Below are 23,477 nucleotides of genomic sequence, written 5' to 3'. Positions count from 1 at the left end.
TACTGTCAGCACTCTTTTTTAGCTTTTCTATTTTGACAGATGAAAAATGCTCTCCATACCTATTTTAATTTACATTGAGATTGAACATCTTTTCAAGTGGCTGCTTGCCATTTGTATTTTCCTTGAGCAAATTGCTTACTCATACTAAGTAAAAAATTTCCTATTGGGTCATTCATCTTTTTCCTAATGATTTGTAGGTGTTCTTTACACGTTAGTGATACGTTAGCAACTATTTTCTTCCAGTTTTTTATGTCTTCTAACTTTGTTTACTCCCTCCCTCTCCCTGTCACTGCCCATATAGAAGTTTTGGGTTATTATATTAACAAATGTACCCATCTTTTCCTTTACAATTTCTGGATTTAAACTTGCTTAAAAACACTGTCTCACTCCAAGATTATTTTTAGTAATATCACCCCAGAATGATATTCTACATTTCATATAAGTTACCCAGCCTAGCAAAGATGAGTTTTTCTTACTGAAGAGATAGGCCTAATCGTAAAACTTCAATCTTAACTAACTTAAAGTTCCCCTTTCCTCAGTGTGGCCCTCACTCGGACTAGGAAATCTATAATGTTGAACAGGGCTGTGGATCTTCACTATCTTCCCACCTTGTCCTTCAATTCCATCATCCCTACTCACCACGTTTCCTCCAACACCTTCAGGGCTGAAAAGAGAGAGAGTAGGGAGGAAAGAAAGTTAAGATGTAGAAAACTGCTGTAATCAGGTATCACTGTTACACGCCAGTGCCACTGTCCTCTGGATATGGCTGATAGGCAAATGCTGCCTCCTTCTGTGGGATGCGCATGTGGGTTACTCAGACTCCCTTGCTGAGACTTGGCAGTCCACTCCACATAGACTCTCTCTGTTGGGGGTCATTGCACATGCAGGTGGGCCCCTGGGCAAAACTCCTTCCAAGACAACTCAAAGTCAACTCCCTTTGGAGAGGTCCACATCCAGTCAATGTTCTGGTACAAGTCCAACTTGTTCCAACAATAGGTCTAAGCCGTTCTCCTTGCTCTGCCACCAAAGCAGTTCACATAGCCCTTACCTTTAGAGCCACCATTCACAAATAGAGCCAGTTTCTAATTCCTATGTCCTTAAATTGGAAAGGATACAGTCAGCTTCTCTCAAATGTCCACTCATTTGGTTCTACTCCCTTAAAAGGTGTCGGAGATAATGCCATAGCTGACACCTGTATCTCCAAAGAAAGCCTCTATCAATCTTCTATTTTTTACATATTTGTTAACCTATTCTTATAGAGCCTGGAATTGAACGAGCTAATGGTAGCACAATCCATTTCACAATCACTTTTCATGGCCACACTGCTCTGGTATCTGCTATCATTAGCCCACTTGCTATCCTTGGCCTTTGTACTTCTGCCAAAATGTTAACACAGTAGAAGTCACATTTAATATTTCTGCTATAGAAACCTTAGTTTTACTGTTATAATAATTCCTTTTTAGACTTTTTCAGAATCAAAACAGCCTTAATACTGTAGCTGAATGCCTTATCTTGGGTTGATAGATTTTTTTTTCTTTCCTTCTTTATAATGTCTTATACTTCCTAAATTTTCTGTAACAATGCATTATTTTTGAAATAAGGAAAAAAAAAGATTGTTAAAATTGTTACAGTTTAAGTACCTTTATTCAGTCCATTCCCCATTAGTCACATTCTTAACTTAGATTTTGTTATTAACTTTAAATAAGCTTTATACAAAAGTGAATAATTGCTTACAGCCATTCTATTCATTCATTTATTTATTTCTATTTTGTTTTAAGATGATATTTGAATTCTGATCATATCTCACAAGAAAACCAGGCCTCTACAGAACTTTTAATGTGAAAAGTATTTAGAAATCATATACTTTTCTCAGTAAGGAAGAACAGACAAAACAACAGGATGGTACCATATGGGTTGAAGACCACCTCATTAAGTGATACTCTGTAGCTTTTTAAGATGTATCTTTGATTTTAATAATTTAAAATTTGAGCATCTGAATAAATGAATGACACTTAAAATGATACTTGATTACTAAATAAGTTGATCTTAGAATTTCTAATCATTTTATTTAAACAGCCTTTGTCTCCTAAGAAATTTTTTTTAAATGACAGGGGGAAATATATAAAGATCAGAAGCTATAAAAATAAAAATTCTCAGTGAAAGAGTAAAATGAGGACACCAGTTCCTGTCACTTTCTCCTCTAAAAGGAGTTAAGAAGTGAACCTCAAGGGAGGTACATTTTACCAACTGTTAAGATACCCCCATATCTTAAATTACAACTGACTTCAGATAATGAATTAGGAAAAATCAAAATATAACAGATAATTAGCCTCCTATTAAAATGACCCAAGAGATTACACATGTGCACCAAGATCAAGAATTTATTTTAATTACAATAAAAAGTATGGCCTCCAGAATTGCAGGGTACTCTAACAGTCGTGAGTATGTGCTATAAGCGGAAGCAGTCTGCAGGCCTACCTGCAGACATGTCCAGAGACCCAGAGTTCTTCAGAGAGCCCCACTAAGACTCCCCAGGAAAAGGGGTGCCAGAAATATTAACACAATCATCTAATTTGTGCTGCATCATGTATTCCCTGCCTTCATGGGGTTTCTAGTCCATCACATTAACTCAACTAATTTAATTTATACATGAAGTATGAGGACAGTTCAGATAGGAAAAGCATATGATGCTATGGGCACACACCCCATTATCCTCATAGTAGATCATCGACAAACCAAGTAAGCAACTCTCTGTCATTTGGCATCCTATATAGACTAGCCTAAAAAGAGAGAAGAAAATATAAGAATTTTCTCCTTAATAATAGTATTTCTGATTACGGATTGTTAAAGTGATATTTGGATTTTAATACATCAGTCCCTATTAGCTTAGATTGTATACCTGCCCACAAAATACATACTGAGTCTTAGAATGTTGACCAGTCAAGTTTGTGAGGCTTCAAAATCCATCACCTGTAGACAGTCATGAATTCACAAAGGTAATACTGTCACAAAGGAATCTACCTTGTCCAGATAACTCATGAGCTCGATGCATGTCTTTCTTCTGTCTTTTTCCTCCAAGTACAATACACAAAGGCAGAGCCAGGGCATGTTGTACCTTCTCTGGGCCCTCAAGCACTAACCAAATTGGCAAAGAGAGTGGCAGTACTGAGGTCAAAACAGCACAAACTGAGTCTTTAATTAAATGTGGCTAAGTGGAGGATGGGAGCTAGATAGCGGTACAAGAATAGAGGAACTAGTACAGGCAAGAACAAAAAAGGGTTGATGTGGACAAGATGGAAGTCAACAGGAACTTCAGGGAACAAAGGTTTCCCCATGAACAAAGGTTACTGCAGGTTTGGACATGCTCCCAGAACATTCCTGAGCAGGTATGATAGATTCCATTATAAGAGGATGAATATAATGGGTAACTAAATTTAAAAGGAGATTTAAAATTGGGGATTAGAGTATAATTTTTAGAAAACTGATAAAAAAAAAATTTTTAAGTTAAAAGTTTACTTTTAAAAAGGCACCAAGCCCAGAAAGTTGTATAGTTCTTGAAAATAACAAGTCATCAAGTAATCTGTAGGTTGTGCAAAAATATGTGAGTAGGGAAAAAAGGCATATTTATCTGTTTGTCATGAATCTAGCATAGTTAAAGTGTGATAAAAAATAAACAAAAGGGCTTCCCTGGTGGTGCAGTGTTTGAGAGTCCGCCTGCCGATGCAGGGGACACGGGTTCGTGCCCAGGTCCAGGAAGATCCCACATGCCGCGGAGCAGCTGGGCCCGTGAGCCATGGCCTCTGAACCTGCGCATCCGGAGCCTGTGGTCCGCAACGGGACAGGCCACAACAGTGAGAGGCCCGCGTACCACAAAAAAAAAAAAAAAAAACTAAAAAGAAAAACCAAATGGGTTTGTGAATGAGGCAAAATTTTCTAATGAATTATTAAAACTTTGATTTATAAATCTTAATGATATCTTCAATTCATATTATATATTAGGGATAAAATATTAATACATTAATTTATATTACAGTAAGTCCCCTACATACGAACCTTCAAGTTGTGAACTTTCAAAGATGCAAATGTGCGTTCGCATGTCCAATCACGTAAGGTGTGAGTGAAATTGCAGCTTTCCCTCTGTCTCCTATTGCTGACAATCCTTCAGCTCTACCATCTCCCACCTCCTTCCCCTCCTCTAGTCAGTAAATCTTCTTGCCTGTTCACTTGATGCCAGCCCCTGTATGCCAGCTGTTGTACTGTACCACTGTACTTTTCAAGGTACTATACTGTAAGATTAAAAATGTTTTCTTTATTTGTTGTGTTTGTTTTTTAATGTATTATTTGTGTGGAAAGTATTATAAGCCTACTATAGTAGAGTACTATATAGCCGATTGTGTTAGCTGGGTACCTAGGCTAACTTTGTTGGACTTACAAACAAATTGGACTCTTACGAATGCACTCTCCGAACAGAACTCAATCGTATGTAGGGGACTTACTGTAATATATATGAAGTATTAATAAAATAGACATGTTTATACTAAACGTTTATTGGCTTAGTGGCATATATGATCAGCTTTTTTTAAATTGATAGGGTAAGTGATCAAAAAATTTTGGACACTACTGACCTAAAATACAGGAAACAAGCCAGAAGCTTCTGTTAACCATCTAGATATACCATGGAAAGAACCTGCGTGAATAAAGCCAAGACATAGCGAAACAGTGCTAAGAGATACGGAAGACCGAGTCCTTACGTCACCTGAGAACTTAGATCCAGGCCAGCCTGAAGCCAGCATATCCCAGGGCTTCCCAGATGCAGGAATCAACATGTTCCTGTTTTTCTGAGTCACTTGGAGCTGAGTCGGTCACTTCTAACAGAGGGTAGAACATTCACATAGGGTAACAAATAAAACAAGTTACAGAAAATTGTATTTTTACGACCCCACTGGAGAGAGAAAGGAAAGAAAAAAATAAAGTTCACCGGAGTGTGACTTGTTTAAGGTGCTAGAGACAGACATCCAGTATCAGGCTTTCCACTAGTCTGTAATAGAGTGATTGATGCCCAAAGTATGCTGTAGGCGACACAGTTACTCCTATGAATCAAATTCTGTAAATACCAAGAGGTGATTTTTTTAAATAAACCCCAAACTGTTTATGAAGTATGGTAATATCATTCTTGTTAATGTAATAATATACGAGAATGAAAAGAGTTGTTTCTGTAACAAATTAATGCTTAGAAACATCAAGATTAGGCTGAGTTGCTTTAAAAAAAACTTGTTTTCAAATTAGGTATGATCAAGAGAACTGAAAAGATCTCACTGTAAAAATCATACAAATTCTCATAGGTCTGAACTTAGACTGTTTTTACAAGTATAAATTCTTGGCTGAATTAAAATACACAAGTGGTGATCACAGATGATGCTTCATGCTTTATGTAGGAAAAATCAAAGTAGGAACAACTCCTACTCAAAGAAAAGGGCTTGGCTCTGTATTCAAATACTGAGATGTGAATATATAATTTTATGTTCTAAGTAGAAAAAAGATTGTATGTATTTTTTTATGATGACCAGTTTTAATAATTTGTATTTAACTTTTTATTCCAATATAATCAGATTTAAGAATGCTTCATCTGTAGCATTCACAGAGTCCCATTTTACACTTTAAACTTTGATGACTTATCAAGAGATTTAAGATAAAGATAACATAAGAGACTTTATTTAATCATTGCCCTACTTCTCATACCATAATTCTCATAAAAACACTCCTAAATTTTATTGTTTGGTAAACTAAGTTTTCAAGAGGCATAATGAATTTTCTGAAATCACAAAGCTAGAAGTAGCAAAGCTGGATTCTCAACTCCTAAAAACAAAGTATAGTGTGCCATGATGAATAAAATAACCTTTTATAAAATATTGTAGAACACAGCTTTAATTCACACCATCCAGAAAAAAATATAATGTATTCTTTGTTCCTATTTCAAATCATTAATATTACTATACTATTTCAGTAATTTTCTTAGTATTTAAAAATAGTATCTAAATATACTCACCATTTTTGTAATTTATTTTACTACTATATATATAATAAAGTCCTAATGTCCACAACATTTTACAATGTGTTACAGAAATTGGTGAGTTTAATTACTTAATGTGCACAGATCAATTTGAAATAAATTGAAAATGAGCATGCCGTATACTCTACTTAATCTTGTTACAAACTTGTTTCAAAGTTCACTTCCTAATTTGCAACCCAGTAGGTTATATTTTAAAATAATAAATAGAAAACTTTCTTTTACATCTCAGCAGTTTAAAGCCAAAGCAACTAAAGGTAAGAAGAGTCCTACTAGTCAAAAGATCTGACCTCAAGGGGAAAAAAAGTCCTACGCTTTTATTATCTAAACCAACACATCCGGCTTGTTATACTCTTTTTCTTCTTAAAAATGCAAATGAAGTAACATTATACTTCCTTCTTTGTCTATAGAATAATTTTCAAATGAATTACAGGCATAAAAGGTAGAAAAGTTGGTAGACAAATGAAATAACGAAGGAAAATAATCATTCAAAGTCAATTCTAGCTGGTTAAGGATGGCACGGAAGTACATACGTAAGATGAATAATACATTTTCATTCTAAGTAATACAGGTATCTGCATAAGGGGTCACACATCACTTCTCACATTGCTAAACCATTTTAAAGCACAAGGTGATAGAAACTCTCAGATGCCTATGAACTCCATTTACATGGAGTACATCACTATAATTTTTTAAATGCATTCATATTCAAATCTGAGAAACATGATTCTGAGGCTCATCAGGCCTGCTTAATTGCACCAACATCTGCAATCAATTTAAATTCTTTAAGATAGTCTTTCAGCACTTGAAGTGATTTCATGCTGTGATAGATTTAACACACTCACTAATTTATAGACACACACAAGCCGATGAGACCTATTTTTCCAGGGGTGGGGTTAAAGTACTGAAGGGCAGTCTGAATTTCCCAACTATCAGTGGGATATAAGAAAGAATGCATTTTGCATAACTTATTTAAATTATATAAGATGATAGCACTGCACAAACATAATATAGAAATTAAGACTAAAACTAGTGTTTTATTTAATTCTATTTGTAGGTCATGGACCATTAAGAGGTTTGATGACAGTTTACCGGTAAAATAAACAGCAAAATCTAGAGCTATCATTTGACATTATATAGGAAAAAGTCATGCATTAATATATCATCATTTCCTCCACTGAAAGTCAAGAGGGGCTGGGGGAGAGCAAGAGGAAGAATACCAACAATCCAGAAACGGTTTTTTAACCAAACATATAAACTGACCTAAAATGAGGAAAATAATTCAAAAATCAGAAGACTAAAGGACCTGGGCAGATGGCAGCAGGAGCATAGTTTCTGAAAGTGCCTGGATCTCCACAGAAAAAGAAACAAAACAACTAAATATCAAAACCAAAAACCTAACAATATTGAGCAATAAGGTATCTCCATGATCCTCAAAATACAAGCAGCTGGAGAGAAACCACTAACAGTCACACGATCTGCACAGCATCACGGTCTGTGTGGAAAGAGGCAGAGAAATAAACAAGATGTCTGATGATGTGAAAACAGGAGAATTCTAAAGTAGCCCAGAGGTATTCTTTAGCAATTTGAGAACAGCAGCTGAAAATGATTGGGGTTTGGCCCACGCCAGCTGTGGGTGAGCGTAGGAAGCAGAAAAGAGCTGAAGAGACTGGAACTGTCAATATCCTCTGAGTCCCAACACTGAGGTCAGGGCTCCCTTCCAGGACAGCACCCCACAATGTGGAGAAAGTGTTGAGAGTGAAATCAACACGGAGCTAAACATTCCTACTGACCACAAAAACATAACCTAAAACACAGCAAACTGTCACTTACGATTTCAAAATGAACTAAGAGACATTTAAAAAATATATAAAACATGAAAAAAAACACCTAAAGCAGAATTAGAAAAACTCAGACAAGTGAGGAGAGCAAACTCAGGAAAAAGAATGGAAATAAATCACTTCAGAAATGAAGCTTGAACTAGAAGAAATATAAGAACAAAAAATAATAAATCATATTATAAGAGATTTAGAAATGAAATACAGAAATTTTTTTCAAAAAAAATCAAAAAGAAATGAATATGGTAAAAGGATTTGGGGAAAAGTGGCATATTGAAGATATATAAAAATCCAACATACCAATAATAGGATCCATGAAGAAGAAAACCAAAGTAAGTACATAATGAAAGGGTATCTGCATATTTTATAATCCCAAATCAGACATATAAATAAAGAGAGCTAGTAATCTATAGGGAATGAAAATTAGTTATCTGCAGACCTTTTAAGAGCAATGCTGTCATGCTTTATGCTAGAAAAATGTTTAAATTGTGGGACTTCCCTGGCAGTCCAGTGGTTAAGAATCTGTTTCCACTGCAGGGGGCATGTGTTCAATCCCTGGTCAGGGAACTAAGGTCCCACATGCCACAAGGCCAAAAATAAAAATAAAATTTAAAAAAAAAGAAAAGGGAAAAAAATTGTAAATTTAAGATCCTACAGGAAAAAAACATGTGAGCCACAGTTTTTATATCCAGTAAAACTGACTAAACAATAATGGGCAAATACTGTTATCAACATGAAAAACTCAGGGAATACTGTTTCCATGACCTCTTCAGACAAATCTACTAAAGAACAAACTTCAGACAAACAAAATGACTAAGAGAAATATTAACAAAAGGACTGGTTGTGAGCATTAAAATACAGTTACTCACAGAATTAAAGACTAAATAGGGGTTAAACACAGTTAGTAAATGCTAAAGGAGTATAAAATGTAATGGCTATGTGCTCCGTTAGTACAACAAGAAAAACAACAGCTGGAGATGTGGGCAGCACATGCGAAAGAAAAAAATTTTAAATACATACACATAAATACATACGCATACTTTTTTTCCTTTGCTCTCTCTCCACTGAAAAGGCCTACAAACAGTGATTAACCCAATAGCAATAAGTATCCTTGACCCCCAGATTGTTCTTGAAATATCATTTCCCACTAAAAGAAATGACATATTCCAGGTCTAGTGTGGGAAAAGAGGGGAGTCTGCGTAATCTTACCTTACCAGATAGAAATGAAACAATGTAAAATAACAGGGCCATGCCAACCAAAATGACTAGAAGCCAACTGGACAAGGTCCCACTGGTTGGAGATGGGACAATTTAAGCTTCACTAAGAATAATAATATTAAAAATAATATATCACCTTTAGAGGATGACAGGGAACCAATTCAATATCTTGAAAACTGGCAAATAAAAGAATCAAGCATTTATCCTAAATTTCCTATATCATAAGGTAATCAGTATTTGTGAGAAAATGTCTCTTTATAAATATATTCCAACTAATAAATGAAAATAAAATTACAGAATTTTAATGATAAACTAACTGGATATGAAGTACTCCCTAATACAGAACATACCTCCTACAGTCTTACCAAAGGGATCAAACCTGAGTCTGATCAAGCCTCTGGATCTAGCTGCGGCTTTGCAGGAAATGCAAAGGAAAGAGAAACATGTTAACTTTACCACGAGTATGCAATCGGCAAAATACAGACTACCTTAGATAAAGGCAACCTGAAGATTAAAAAAAGTTAAAGATATTCCAATTTTAAAATATAAGCAACAATGAACTATGATGTCTAGTGGTATAATTTTGGGAGATAAAATTAAAGAAAGTCAAGGAAGTAGTTCCTATAAAAGTCAAGGTGGTGATTTAGGAAAAAAGCAAGATTTGAGACAGGGTAGATGGAGGGCTTTCTAAGTTGGCTGACAAGCTTCTCTTTATTGATCTGGGTGGTGTTCTTATGATAACTTATTAAGCTACATATTTATTTGTTGGTGTTTTCTATAACTGTGTTTCATTTTATAAATCAAAAGTTAAAAAAATCAGAAACCCTGATTTCTAGTCCTAGCTACTAACTGGGGGCTGTTGCACACTTCATTTGCAAAATGTAGAGATGCTCTAAGATAATTCCAGACCTAATATAAATTAAAAACCACCTCAGGGCTTCCCTCGTGGCGCTGGTTGAGAGTCCGCCTGCCGATGCAGGGGACACGGGTTCGTGCCCGGTCCGGGAGGATCCCACATGCCGCGAGGCGGCTGGGCCCGTGAGCCATGGCCGCTGAGCCTGCGCATCTGGAGCCTGTGCTCCGCAATGGGAGAGGCCACAACAGTGAGAGGCCCGCGTACCGCAAAAAAAAAAAAACAAAAAAAAAACCACCTCAGTAACTACAAAAATCTCTACTAAATGAAAGAGTATAACAAAGCCATCCTTAACAACAACAAAAAAAAAGCCAGAAGATGATTTTTAACTCACCAAAACAATGCAATACAGCTTTCCCAAAGGCTACCAAAGAAAAAAGAAAGAAAAAAATCTAGCGTAACAGTAATAATATACAAGGAGTAGACAAAACCTAAGACTGCCCGAATTTTCTTTTGGACAATTTTATTTTCATACCTCAATGAATCCCAAGGGCAGGGTTCCCAGTTTATGTAAACTACCCTGGAAAACTTCTGACAGTAAAAGAATTTGAAATAATTTTTACATTGAGGGTAAGAAGCTATACCAACCACACTTATTTTCTTGAGGGTGGGGAGAAACCATTATATTGTACCAGTTAGGAAATGGTAGTAAATCAGGGAAGCATGAAATTAGGAATGAATACCTTTTGTACATCAAGATGATTAACCCATTATGGATTTTTAAAGTATGTATAGAATTTATTCTCTTTAGGAATAAGTAAGAACTGAAAGGATGTCTCTCAAGTACAAACCAAAATAAAGAGGGGTTTAAGTTTACTGCCACCATTAAAGCTTTAAAACCAGACACACTCTTCTCCTCCTTGTTCATACGTGTTCTACTGGGCATCCTTTTCCAAAAAAGACCAAGTTCTTCCATCTGTTACAGTAGATAACCTTCCCCCCTTTGATGATTTTTACAAGAGGCCAAGTGTCGGAGAATTTCTTCGTAGCTACAGTATGCCCTTTGAACACTCATTTTGACATTATGCACGTGCAAACTAGCGTGGAACCCACAATGTCTTGGTAAAAGTTTTATGAGTAATGTTCACCATGTTCAGCCTTTCAATCCTATTAACTTCTAGTCTTTGGCTCAATTAACTAAGTGATATATTATTTTTAATATTATTGTTCTTAGTGAAGCTTAGTTACACTAAAAGACTCTCATCTTGTCCAGCCCAGTTCTCATCCTTGACTGTACCCTAGAAACACCGAGAGAACGTTACTAAATACTGATGCCTGGGGCCCACCTGACTTAATTGTAAATGACAGGACCCAGATATCAAGATTTTTAAAGCTCCCCAGACGATTCTAATGGATATCAAGGTTGAGTGGCACTGCTCCTGGCAACTTTTTTTCCTATTTCTTCAATTACCTAATAGACGAAATTTTCACATATTGAGGTACGGGGACATTATTCTGGTTTATACATGAGTTAATTTGTATTTTATGCTGACTAAAACAGTCTGTTTGTCGCCTATCAAACATACATTGTACATTTGCTTTAATCATTAAAGAAAAGTGTGCACTGACCAGGAGTAAAGAATGTCAATGTTAAAAATAAAGATTAAATGCCTCCCTACCTGGGAGGCCAATGCTGATACTCCTTAAATGATAAGACTTCCTTCCCAGATGCCAAGGCCATACTGTGTACATGCTGATCTGTGTTTTGGGTATTTTTTTGAAACCCTGAAGGAATGTATCCCTGAGTTGTTTGATGTTCTTTGTTCTGACGAGACATAAAACTGTGCTGAAAACCATGTTTCTCCAGAGTAGTTCCTCAGAGTTATCTGAGAGGCTGTCTCCCAAGCTATAGTCTCCAGTTTGGGTCAAATAAAACTCTTTTCTATTCCCATTATAGATCATTTATTGATTATTTCCACTGACATACCTTTTCCCTTCATTCACTGAAAAACAACTGTACATAATACATAGCATTTTTCTCAATTTTTCACTTATTCCTTCAGAACTGTTCCTTCTTTCAAAAGGTTCATTCCATATGGATATTTGCTCTTCACTTTCACCTCCATTATGATCACATTCCTCTTCTTTCTGGCACTTTCAAAGTTTTCACTACTTTTGCAGTTATCAGAAATAAGCTTAATTATATTCATTAAAGTCTAAAAAGTAAGCATGAACATAGAAAAATATCTCAGATCAAGAAACAACTCAATAACCAAGATGAAAACAACCTCAGATGACCTCTAATGCTGCAACTGGTATAAGCACCATTGGCCCTGTCAGGCTCTAAAATTCTAGTAAATTTTACTAGTAACTAACAATGTTTCTATATCTGGCGAATCTTTTAAAAAGTGCTATAATGAAAGAAAAGATGTCTTAACGAGCCATAACATTTTTAAAAGACCCAAAATACACAATTCTAGTTTGAACCTAATATAGTTTCATCCTATATAAAAAAAGAAAAGATGACTGCTTTCTTCATATTCATCTCCTGCCTAAACAAAAACACAATGCAGTAACATCAGAGAACATTGTACACCACTGGTGCTGCTTGGAACGACGTGTAAGAAAGCTGGATGAATCTTAGCTGTTAGAAGATAATTTTAATTGTACATAAATAAAACCTGTCCTATATAGGCACAAATGGAAATTAAAATGCCAGACAGATTAGGAAATACTCTCAAGAAGAAGTTGGTTCATTGCCCTGAGGCTCTGAAATTTTCTCCTAGTCAGCAAGCAAGACCTGGAGACAAACAGGCAAAGTATTGGAAGGGTACTGATGATAAACAGGTAAGTGTCTAATACTGAGCTCCAGCCACTTTTACCAAGTTTTTATGTGGCAGGGATGCTTTGATCAAATCCCTAACCTGAAATGTAAGCCAAAAAATAACCTGTGTTTATTTTACCAAGAATGTGTAACTATTTATGGTTCATCTAAGTTTCTAGTGGTTAAAATATATAAGCTTTTTAAATAACAACGATGACAAAAAATAGAGGAAATAAAACAAGGACAACAACAACTTGATTTACCTATATCTGACAATGTTTCCAAAATTTACATATGAAACTAAATCTAAAAAATAAAACACACACTGAAAGTTATGAAAACACCCTTAATCAAGTCTAGATTTTCTACTTGGAGAAAACGTTCATACATACAAATGAACACACAACTAATATTTTCTCAAAACACAGTTCTCGTCTGATCAAAATATGCCTAGAAGGCTGATACTGCAGAAAACTCTGTCCTCCATGTTTGAGAACACCATGACCTACTGAGCTAGAACAAGTGATAATACCTTTCAAAATACTTTTGAACACTACATATACACACCTACATACATACACATACGTGAAAGTCTATAATCCTGCGCTTACGAACTCAATTTACACTCAGCCATTTCATCATGAGAAACTTTTGTTACAATCTTTCTATGTGCCTTTTAAAATTATGTTCTATAATACTTGTTATTTAACTTTATTTTTTGTTAAAGAAGACTAAGCAAGAACTACAGAAATACTTAAGAAAGGATTCAAGGAGTAAAGCTAAACGCCATCCAAACTTTTCTAACAAATGCCTCGGAGGAGCCCTTGAAGTCACTTGACTGCAGTCTAGATTGACTAGGAAAGAAAAAAATTAGAAACAAAGTCAAAGGAAACTAGTAAACTTCCAGGAGCACTTATAAAAGAGGATTTCTGCTTCATTCCCTGGAAAAAGAAATCAAAAAGGAAAAAACTAAATACAAATAGGGAATAAAGGATGGATGTTATAATTATGCACCTCAGAAATGTGAGATTAGGCCTTTTTTATTTCATGTCAGCCCACCTAAAATGAGCTTGTTACTTGCAGCTGGGATACAGTTTCCAATGACATATTGGGGGGCGGCGGGGGATGTCAAGGAGCCTGTAAGAACTTTGGATTCCAACCTAGTGCAATCCTCAGGAACTAGAAGTATGCATTTTGAAGAGAGATTTTTAAAGCATTATATCCACACCTAATGGTACAGCCAAAAAAGACCATGTGCTGATAAGTCATAGTTGTAGTGGTTGTAGTCTGTATAGAAGTAAACTGCCTGGACAGTGTCGTCATCTCAATGTATAAAAATAAATTAGGAAAAAAAGAAGATGAATGGTTCTTAGAGACATAATCGTTCTTAAAGACATCATAAAGGTGTTATACTACACAGCATAAAACAAAATGTCCCTCAAAACTCTTTAAATGTCTCTCTCTCTCTCCCCCTGAAACTCCACCTCCCCACAGAGGACCAGATATCTTTCTGGTTCTCCTGTCCTATCGCTCAAACACGCCTGGCTGATTCTCCTCTTCCTCCTTTCACTTTCTGGGATATAGGTTTTGGCCTCTCTAAGTTGTCTCTAGTTTTGAATTGCCACGCATCACCCTGAAAAAGCCTAGAAGTGGAACTGCAAATTTTTTCTTCTCAACAAATAGAAAAGAGATTTTATTTTTACTAATCCTTTGCAACGCGTTGGGGTGGGAGTAGGGGGGTGTAGGCAACTCATTGATCTAAATCCTACTCTCTACAGCTATCCTCTTTAACACATTCTTTAGTTGCATATAAATTAATCCATGGTTTTCTGTTAACCCTGTCATGGGAGGCTTCCATATTACCCAGACAAAATACACCCAGAAAATGAACACAACGTATACACTGATGTCACAGATAAAGGGTATGATACACCTAAACAAAGAAGAAATAAGAAAAGGAAAACTTGGTGAAGGCAGCAACTCTATTAGGATATATCTCCCAAGCCTGGTTGGTTCCACTCAAAAGAATCTTGACTACAAAAGTCATCACTTAATATCTGAAGGGGGCTTTAAAAAATGTTTAAGGAAAAAAAGGATTAAAAATAATTGAACCGGGCTTCCCTGGTGGCGCAGTGGTTGAGAGTCCGCCTGCCGATGCAGGGGACGCGGGTTCGTGCCCCGGTCCGGGAAGATCCCACATGCCGCGGAAGCGGCTGGGCCCGTGCGCCATGGCCGCTGAGCCTGCGCGTCCGGAGCCTGTGCTCCGCAACGGGAGAGGCCACAACAGTGAGAGGCCCGCGCACCGCAAAAAAAAAAAAATAATAAAATAATTGAACCACACGTAATAAAAGAGAATTATACTCACAGTTGGGTTAAGCATAATTAAGTACATTTATATGGTAGATTTGTATTTTAAATTCTAGCTCACTTCCATTTAGAAAATAGGAAAATTCTTTGGCAATTGTGGTCTAAGAGATCCTCTCTTGTTCTAGAATTTTCTTCATCCTACCTTGTTCAGGAACTGTGGGTTCTCTTCCATTTGGACTATCATGTCACATCCTACTTATAAGGTCCTTACCACTAATTGCAGAATAGTCTTACCCTCCAGCAAGTCATAGTACATAGGTAAAATCTGTATCGTTCTTTCTTGAAAGAAGTTTTCTCCAATAAACTTGCCGCTAAGCACAAGTCATTTACCAAGGGATGGGCACCTGGCCTTGTAGTGCCTCCCCATCTATGCTCTGAGTATACTGGGTGAGGGGAGGATCTTTTAAGATACTCCTTTGGATGGAAAAAGAAATTTCCAGAGTGAATTAAAGAGATAGCCCACATAGGCCAAAGTGTATCTGGATGGTCTATCAGGATGTTTACAGCAGCAAAGCAAAAATCCAGCTTAAAGCAGCTTCAATAAGAACTGGCATCACCTCATATAATGGAAGAGTTGGGAGGCAGGACTGCACTGGGCCAGAGCAGCAGCTCCATGACGTCAGGCGTCAAGCACCCCACACCCCCTCACAGCCACGACAAGTAGCAGGGAATGGCAGCTTTCCTGCTCTGGACCCTTTTATGAGGGAGAGAAACCTTTCTCAGAAGCCCCCACCAGACCTGGCCATCAGACTGTACTGGCCAAACCTGGATCACATACCCATGCCCTAGGAACTTAGAAACACGTGAATCTGGCATTTTTAGCCTCAAGTATGATATTTGCTTAGTAAATTTTAATAATCTTTCCTAACTGAAGAAATTCAGTCTTACTATTTGGCCACCTAAACTGAAACCTACTAAGATCTTGGAAACAACCTAGTTTGATCGATGGTTTTTATTGTTTTTTTTTGTTTTTTCCTATTTTAAAACCAAGCTGATCTACTTTAGGGCTAGTTTGAGTGTTAACATTTCAAAAGCGTTTTCAAAAAATCAACTGTAGGCATCAATACTATTTTCCAAAAAATAATATTAATGCTTACCCACAAAAGAGAATCTCAAAGCAAATTCTAAGGCTAAAACGTTAACATCTGACAAAGTCCCCACATCCTCTCTAGAACAACCTATCTATGAACTTTGTTTTTCTCAGAGAAACTTTTTCGGTACTCATTGACCTAAATATACTGGCATAACAAAGTCCATATCCTAGAGTTAATAAAATGTGTTTTTACTTCCAGAGCAAAAACAGATGACTGGTCAGCTTGAACTTTCTACAATGTTAACCATTTGCTGAATTATTCAGAACCCTCCTAGGAAAAGCCATGACTCTCTACACACCAATTAAATGCTTTAATCATACTTTAGATAACTAATCTGTTTCAATCCTGATAACCTAATTACTTAATTCTGGTAAATAAATTCCAGCCCAAGTCTAAAATAGAGTATTAAACTTTAAAATCAGTGAATGTAAGCTGAAACAGATCCACTGTGAAGGAGTTCAAAATGTTTTATTCTATAAAAAAGTCTGTTTATCTGAAATTCCAGAATTAAACTGCACTATTATGCTAGGGTTTTCTATACCAGTTCTAACTAGTGTATTATCTCTTGTAATTATATTAAGTGGATTCATGCTTGTTGGATTTAAAATTCCCTAACAGGAGACTCTGCCCTGATGACTCTACATAAAACAGGTACACCATCTCCACTCCCCCTGCATTTTTTTCCCCACATCACATTTCACCTCCCATTACATGTGTTTGTGTGTTTCTGTCATGTGTGTCTCATTGCTCCATAGGATACAATGACACACTATCTTGGTGCTCAGTCGCCGGGGCCTTAAATACAGACACTTTTATTAAGTGCCTGACATACAGACGCTTAATAAATGTGTTGAGTGAACAAATGAACGTCTTAGAAATGTAGACTCACTAATAAGAAATTTGTATTTTTACTGAGGTACATTTACTTATATTTTTAATTGTGGTGTAATGATTTCAACAGTAAGAATTTCAACAGTAAATCACAAAGAAAAATAAAAAACAAACAATTGCTACTACAACCACTGCTACCACAAGAGGCAGCCACCAGTTAAAAATCTGTTACGTTCTAATCACAGAATAAACAATTTAATTCTAACAACAAGCCTATGGTGTAGGTATTAGCCCCATCTTATGGACGAGGGGATTGAGGATCAGAAAGATAAAATAAGATGTCCAAGATCAAACAGAGGATAAATAGTCAATCCAAAACATGGAGCTCTGACTCCTAAATCCCCACTGTTAATTTGTGATGGCCAAGTATCATCAAGGGACAAAAGCAATTCACATCTCAATGGCAAGATACAGAGCCCATAGAAAGAACTGGGAAAAGCACAGTACTCAGTGAATTCTACATCTGAACATCAGGCAGCCAAAAAATGAGACATGTTTAAAAATTAAACATCACTTGAGTCTTTCCTCCAAAAGGAATACCTCAGAATCACTGACTGGTCTAGTAGATAAATGGAGTTAAAGTATAAATAACTTATATTCTTATAAGCTGCCCTTGGGTTAAAGTATTCAGTGAAAACTACAGTGTGTTTAGTTATTTTTCTCCAATCCAATTCTATTTTATGTTCAGCCAAAAGCATTTTCTACTGTCTTTCTACCGAGCCTTGCTTCTTCATTAGCTTCCATCTTATATTTTTCATCCAATCCACTTAGTCGCAATTTTTTTTATGACAACAAAGCTCATTTGTTGTTCCATGAAATAAATATAATTGATTCTGTGTGCTGGTCATGTTTCTCAGACATTTAGTTATTACTTCCACCCACATATTTCATGTTTCCCTAGAAAAGTGGCAGCCACGTGGATTCTTAATGCTCCTTTCAGTGTCTACATTTATAGTTTGTTACAAGCTAATTTTATCCACAGGGAAACTCACATTAAAGATAGGCCTCTAAGCCACTATTATGTATCCTGATTTAGGTAGTTAGAGTAAGATCAGTCTCACTTTTCTACAATACAAGTATTATCCCAGTTTATAAGTGACATTAGAAATCAATATCCATCTTAATTCACTAACAAGGAGGGGTGTCCTAGAGTGAGTGGACCAAGCAACCACAGTGCTTCTTAACAGTCTGAGTGGCCAAACAGCAAAAGCAGTTTAAAAGTTATAAGGTGAGAAATACTTTCAAATTAAACAAACTTATTATAATACTTGTACCTTTAATTATACATACAAAAGCTCTATGATTACAGTTGCCCGCAATCTTAGGCACTTCATTAGGCAAATGTATTGTTTTCCATACCACAGCATGCTTCAGCAGTACTTCGCAACTTGACAGTTTTACTTACTGTCTTGGAAGCAGTATTAATGTACTGCATCACCATTTCTTTTTTGATACTGAAGTCCTTTTCCCGCAATGGTGCCTTTTTATCTTCATTTAAATTCATATCTTCCTGGAAAACACAATTAAAAAGCCTCGTTTTAGAATCTAAGTAGAGCAACAGTTCTACATACACAATGAACAGAAAATCAATAATTTGTGACTAAAGCAGCATTAACTGTTTTGGAATGATTTACATGTAGCTCTGCCAGGAGAAAAAAGAGAAAGGACCTGGAGATACAGAGAACAGAGTATTCTAGATCATTTTAGCAGGTAAAACACTTCAAAGAAAAACTTTTTAAATTCACAGCAGGCTAGTAAAATTACATTCACATCACTATAGATAATTAGACAGTTGAAGATTTCTGCCTTCCATAAGCTTATTAGGATTCACAATTTATATATAATTGTGAAATATATATATTACATATAAAAATATATTTATCTATATAAATTATATATATTATAGTCAATATATAATATTTATAATTTATATAAATATATTTTAAAATATAAACATATTTTTACAACAGCTGTACCTGAAGCCATCTTGCACCATTCTGAAAGCGCTCCTCCATATATCATAAGAATTAAACGGTAAATAAGCCAATCCCTTTTCAGATTCTGATAAGCTACAAGCACATACCAAATACCTAATACTGATCCTAGCAAAAGGTGAAGCATCCTACAGTTTTAACTGTCTCTTCTCCACCCCTATCAAAAATATTCATTAATTAATTTATTGCATGTTCTAAATCACATAAAAGTGGCATTCATAAAAAGAAGTACCACCTAAAAACCTAACATTTCTCAACAGCACCAATCAAAATAAAGGTTTAGGTAAGCTAGATCTTGCTACAGGCCTAATTCTGACTAAAAACTGCAAGTCAATAATATCCACATAAAGATATGAATTGCGACCAGAATCTATTAGCTCAGTTGACAAAGGAAGGGAGGCTGAGGTAAGACAAAAGTGGCTGAAGGAGAGGGCAGCTCAAATGGATTTCCTCCTGATGTTAGCCTTGGGTCATCTGTGTGCAATGTAGGACATCTTAATGTATATAAACTACATATCCACTCAGAAACGTGCCCATAAAAATCAGGACTTTGGATCACCTAGGGAGCCCAGAAAGTTAAATTTCTTCTAAGTTTTATAAGGGTTCTACAATTCAGACACTGTAGTTTATGCCTTTAGCTGACTCAGTTTTTGGCTACCAAAACTGTGAAGCAATTAAAAGTCAAAATTCCCTTCATTTCACCTTGATACAAAATTTAAGATCTTAGAAGTTGTCCCGTTTGATACTCCAATAAAAGGCAGCAATTAGTAATGTCACTCTTGGCTATTCTGGTTAGAAATATCCTATTATGTGAATAATGGTTTAGTTTGTTTCTTTTTTTTTTCTCTAAGCCAGTGATTTTCAATACACCTTAACACCACTTAGGAAGCATTCTGGAAATGTCTCGGGGCATTTTGGTTGTCATGGTGACTGCGGTGATGCTACCAGCATTTACAGGGGAAAGGTGTGCTAGACATTCTACAACACATGAGCTAATCCTACACAATAAGAAACTGTCCTGCGTCCCACAGAGAGATACACAGAGAGAACGAGAGAGGGAAAATCATAATTATCTACGCCTAGACTCTAATTCAATGAAATTAGATGTACAACGGAATTAATATGTAAATTGTTACATATTTAATACTTTATATATTATGTAACTTAATATACATTGAATTTTCCAAGAATCCAACTACTCTGTAAATTATAGTTACACTGTTTTTGTTTTAAGCTTTACCATCATTCGTGTTCCATTTCTGAAATTTAGGTATCCCAGGACAATGCTGCTTGTGGTATCTGAATCAACAGAACAACACACCTATATCAACCTACATCGTAGCTGTTGTACTCACAGTGGCATGAGGCAAAGACTCCAGAATGTGACTTTATTGTGCCTTCTTGAGTAGTCGATGGCCAACTGTTTACAATGAAATACATACTGTTTTATTATATAGTACAGTAGGCATTATATGTTGATTTTTTTTAAATTATGAGTGGAGATAGTTTATATAATCTATAAAGAATTGAACTAAGAAAAAGTAATGAGGAAGTTAAGGAGCAATTGCTATAAAAGGTGTGTGTGAGGGGCACCTAAGAGCACAGAGAACATCTGTTTTAAATTATTCACTGTATTTTTTATTTTCTGTCTAATGGCCAAATGTGACCCAGCCTCTTTAACCAGCAAATTAAAATACTTAATAGATATAGAAAACTAAAAAACAGAAAACCCATTAGCTGTGGCTGAAATCAAAATAAAATTTTAAGGTGGAGAGTTGTAAGAAAGAAAAGACTACTGCTTTCTTTCTGGAAAGGCATCTTCAAGATAACATGAGCTTATACACAAAAGTTGTATGTTTGGAATTAAGGAAGAAACCCAGAGTTCTCCCAACTTCTTTCCTCTGGCTTACCCCACCTCTCTTGTCTAAATATGACACTCAACTCCATAACGAAAGTTTAATGACAGTGGCTGCTTAAAAACAAGAGGAAACAAAGAAGAAATGATACTACAGAGAAGTTTGGAATCACCTACATAATCGCACAAACCTTCCAGGATCACTCACTAGGTATGTAACTTCATCTAACAGATGGTCCTTCTCTTTACATCCAGGAAGAAATGGCACTCGAAAGAGTAAGAAAAGTTCTGCCCTTTACAAAAGGAAAAAGAGAAATAAGGGAGTGATGGAAAGAAAAAAAAATGTATGTATCTATGGAATAGGGTACAGGATTTTTAGAATGGATTTTGAATCTTTATCAGTGGAGAACAGGGCTAAAAAAGAAGAAAACTCTACAAGACACTGGCACTGAACCTCTGAGGGTCACAGAGTCCTAGTGAAATGTATTGGAAGCTTCTTCCCAGAAAATGCACATCCATATTTTATGTTATAGTTCCAATTCAAGTTAAGCTGAACATCTTCCAAAGCTATCCAAGAACCTGGAGGTGGGAGGCAATGCGGGAGCCAAGCATCTCTATTTAATAAGCCCCTGCCTTAAGGCAAAACCTTCAGCATGAGATTTTGAATATCACATAGTCTAAACTCCATGTATGTATTACACAACAGAAAATACAGGCTCATAGAAATGAAATGACTTTTCAGAGCTATCTGGTTGTTAGAAGCTTGAGAACTGGAGCCCAGACACCCAGTCTAGTGCAGTTTCCAGATAACTGTAAAGGGTCTCTTGTGAGCGAGTCATCAGTTTTCACATTAGTGAGTTCACAGCTGGTTAGTATGATCATATCGCATTTCCGTTGTCTTAGGGCACGTTCCCTAGAGGCAGACCTGGGACAGGGATGCAGGTGCAGGTGATTAATGAGGGGGATGCTCTCAGGAAAAGGGGACTGAGACAGGGACATTCGAAAATGTGGCCTCAGCTGGATTCTCGCTTCAGCCTGAAGTGCACAGCAGTAGATGGTACCTGGAGGGAGAGGCCAGCCTTGACACCACCCAAGTCAGTCAGCCATTAGCTGCAGGACCCCAGTTCCCTGAGGCCAAATCTCTGGATTAAGAGGGCAGATGTGAACCACCAGGAGCCAACACTCACACCTGGGTACGCCCGTAACCAGCCTGGTGAAGGGGGTCTTGGAGGGGCACCAACAGTGTCCACTACAGCATTTGAAAATAACTTACTTTATATTATAATAAGGCTTCTTTCTAAGCAGAACTGAATAATACAGAAACCCACATTTATGCCCTACACAAGCAATATAAACCTCTGTGTGTTAACCAGTTCTTCCATTCAAACATAGGTCAGGACATGTAGTACACTGTATGGATACAGAATGATACTGTAGCTACAGATTTTATAACAGCCCTGAAAAACAGCTTACTTCAATATATATATCTATATATTGATATATATGTAACTCAATAAATATCTGTAATAAATAAAATACTAAACAGGAAATACATAGAACACATAACTGTACAAGGCCTGAGGAATGATTTGAATGAGGCTAATATTTCAGTGGGTATGAGATAAATATCTATTTCTTTAAATGGAAAAACCTTATCAGTTGGCTATTTAACTGAATATAGCTCATTTAAAAATATTTTTTGAGTAGTAATCAATCAAAACTTTAGTGTCTGTCAATCTGAAGAGTAATTATTGGTTTTGTTGTGAAAGTTCTATTAATACCTTAGCAACATACATAATGAATTAACTCACTTATAGCACTACCTTCATATACATGCTTAAACACAGTTTTTTGCCTGGGGAAATTGGGAGTTGCAGCATCAAAAAGTAATTTTCCTCTAGTTAATTACTTTCTAATTAAAAACTATACTTAAATTGAATCACTGTGCTACTTCACTATGTGAGTCTGACTGGCACTAGGGGCAGATTTCAGAAATACAGGGAGGAAATACTGAAGAAAAAAAATTAAGGGGCATGCTAAAATAAGCAGGATTCTTGGAAAGTGTCAAGGTCATGAGAGATGAGGAAGTACCACTGATCAGGAGATGAAAGAAACATGGCAAACCAAACATAAGATGTGATGCTGGGCTGTAACCTAGAACAGGAAAAGCACATCAGTGAGAAAACTGCTAAAATCTGAATAAAGTCTGTGGTTTGGTAACTACTGTACCAACATTAATTTCTTAGTATTAATAATTGCACTAAAGTTATATAAGATGCTGGCATTAGAGGACGTTGGGTGAAGGGTATAAAAGAATTCTTTGTACTATTTTTGCAACTCTTCTGTAAGTCTAAGATTATTTCAAAATAAAGTTTTTTAAAAACTAAATTAAAATATTCATAAAACTTCTGCTTTAAAAAAATAATTTGAAAAGAACAAGAAAAATAGAACATCCTACATTCTTTAAAAATACAGT

General features: G+C 36.1%; 1 protein-coding gene across 4 annotated transcripts in view; it reads right to left on the bottom strand.

The window, feature by feature from the left end:
- DIAPH3 (diaphanous related formin 3) overlaps positions 1–23,477 on the bottom strand; it is a 548,620-nt gene that overhangs the window by 453,920 nt on the left and 71,223 nt on the right. For 3 of the 4 annotated variants that reach the window (XM_029210108.1, XM_029210109.1, XM_029210111.1), the window contains one exon: positions 18,558–18,662. The exons of the other annotated variant lie outside the window; for it this stretch is intronic. In XM_029210108.1, coding sequence (XP_029065941.1) covers positions 18,558–18,662 — 105 coding nt within the window. The remainder of the gene's footprint in view (positions 1–18,557; positions 18,663–23,477) is intronic. 4 annotated transcript variants of the gene reach the window in all.

The sequence above is a fragment of the Monodon monoceros genome, unplaced genomic scaffold, assembly GCF_005190385.1.
Source record: "Monodon monoceros isolate NGI ecotype Baffin Bay Population unplaced genomic scaffold, NGI_Narwhal_1 Super_Scaffold_8, whole genome shotgun sequence".
Lineage (NCBI taxonomy): Eukaryota > Metazoa > Chordata > Mammalia > Artiodactyla > Monodontidae > Monodon > Monodon monoceros.
The sequence above is the reverse complement of the archived record's forward strand: the minus strand, read 5'-3'. Positions and strand labels throughout refer to the sequence as shown.